Source organism: Priapulus caudatus, unplaced genomic scaffold, assembly GCF_000485595.1.
Source record: "Priapulus caudatus unplaced genomic scaffold, Priapulus_caudatus-5.0.1 Scaffold276, whole genome shotgun sequence".
NCBI lineage: Eukaryota > Metazoa > Priapulida > Priapulimorpha > Priapulimorphida > Priapulidae > Priapulus > Priapulus caudatus.
In genome coordinates, this window is record NW_014577337.1 from 24,423 (window position 1) to 26,357 (window position 1,935).

At 37.6% G+C, this 1,935-nt stretch overlaps 1 protein-coding gene across 1 annotated transcript; it reads left to right on the plus strand.

The window, feature by feature from the left end:
- The first annotated feature begins 203 nt into the window (after positions 1–203).
- LOC106808429 lies at positions 204–1,499 on the plus strand. Its single transcript, XM_014811155.1, has 2 exons — positions 204–428; positions 792–1,499. Exons 1-2 carry the CDS (start codon positions 295–297, stop codon positions 1,360–1,362), a joined length of 705 nt encoding a protein of 234 aa, XP_014666641.1. The 5' UTR covers positions 204–294; the 3' UTR covers positions 1,363–1,499.
- Positions 1,500–1,935: the final 436 nt, after the last annotated feature.

Below are 1,935 nucleotides of genomic sequence, written 5' to 3' on the forward strand. Positions count from 1 at the left end.
CCATTAAATAAAACACCTGTTTTTCCGGGAGCTTCAGCTAGAAATACAATGTCAAACGTTGTTTAAAGCTTCAAAGTATAGTCACTCATGACACTTACAGAATTAAAACAATAAAAAATCCAGATAGCAAGCTTGATTAAATCATGGAAGTTTATTGACTAAATCGGTTAAAACTTAATTTCTTTTTATTCTTTTTTTTCAAAAAATTTCAGGTTGAGTTTGAAGCTACAAGAAGATTCAGCAAGCTTGGCAGAGGCTGCACGGGCAGTGGATGCAACAGCATTCAGTCTCAGAATGTTGACGACAGAGGCTGGAAAACATCTTCAGCACTTCATAGATGAGATGACAGAAGACCCATCATCCTATCATGGCCACCAAGTGAAGAGGGTAGATAGAGAAAATGAAGAAGAGGAGTTTGCATCTAGCAGGTATGTTTTATGGCCATTATAAAGTGTTGTAAGTTAACCCATTTATTGTTGATTAGGATATTGGGGGCGGATACAACATAGAAATGTATCTTAATTTTAAGCAATACATTAATTTTGCAAACTTTGTTTGGAAAGTTGGCAAAAGTTTCATTATTTAAAGAAGATCACATGTAGAAGCAAAGAAATTATTGTTTGTATACTATAGAATGATCTAGATGTAAATTAAATTATCACTAATCAAAATATGAATCTTGAGAATTTCAAATGGCCTTTTAAATTAAATAAATTTGCCATTCATGATTCAAAATTTGTTTTTAAAACCATTCTAAATCTGTTTTTTTTTCATTTCTATTTTAATTAAAGGTCTGATGTGATCACCAAGTTGCTGAAGCACATCGAGAGACGCTTCGCCTCCCTGAAGCAGGATTTGATCCATGCTGCAACATCTATCCTTGACACCTCACAGTGGCCATCAGCAAAGGAGGAATTGGCCACTTACGCCAACACTTCTGTTGACTACACATGTCGCCACTTCAGGGACATCATCATCAAACAAGGCTGCAATCTAGAGGAGGTAATGTACGAATGGCAGGAGGCAAAACTGTTCATAGGAGACCTACCACCAGCAAGGCGCCATACCGTGTGGCGAGATATCTTCAATGACCCCGAGCTGGCAGCCAAGTTCCCCAACTTCATGCACATTGTGGAGGTACTCCTTGTTCTACCTCTCTCCACGGCAGCATGTGAAAGAGGTTTCAGTTGCATGAAACAGGTGAAGACTGACTGGAGGGCCTCCCTAACAGTAGAAATGCTGACAAAGCTGATGTTCATCGTCCTCAATGGGCCAGCCCCCACCGACTTCCGTGCAGCTGGAGCAGTGAAGGCTTGGTGGAAGGCAGCTGAAAGGACCCGGCGTCCAGATTACATGGAATAACTGAACTATTCCATGAAGATGATCAGTATTTTAATCCGAAGTGTAATATTAGTGCTTTGTAAGTTTATTTATGCATTTTCTCTGTCTCTTTACGCAACGAAATATTGAACTTAGACATGGCTGCTTTTTCTTTTTAAATGCATGCGTACCCAGGCTACTTTGTTGATATAATTATGGTTCTACTTTATCTTATTAAATCTGCAATATTTAATTTTTACAGTTTCAAAGCCTGCCAGACATTTTTACTTTCATAAGATTAAATGTATATGTTTTATTTTAACATGAAAAGCCAATGTTGTACTGGCTGCTAAACTCCAAGACTCAAATAAACACAATTGTCAATGCGTATCCCGGTGAAGGTGTTTTGATACGATTTACTGAAACACACAAATAAACGGAATATAAGCATATGCAGTTCCTTTCCACATAACGACTAGTAATACACACAGTAATACTGTACTTTCGACATAGTACTTGCTAATAAAATATTATAGCACCGATTGGAATCGAACAGAGTTACATGTATGAGTCATTGCTTATACTAAGAATAAAGCCAAACTAGTATACACTCAC

Bases quoted from the DNA above. Each gene is read 5' to 3' on its own strand.
- LOC106808429 (XM_014811155.1), top strand. From the start codon at position 295: ATGTTGACGACAGAGGCTGGAAAACATCTTCAGCACTTCATAGATGAG. The intron at 429-791 runs GTATGTTTTATG...TTTTAATTAAAG, and splicing joins GAGGAGTTTGCATCTAGCAG to GTCTGATGTGATCACCAAGT.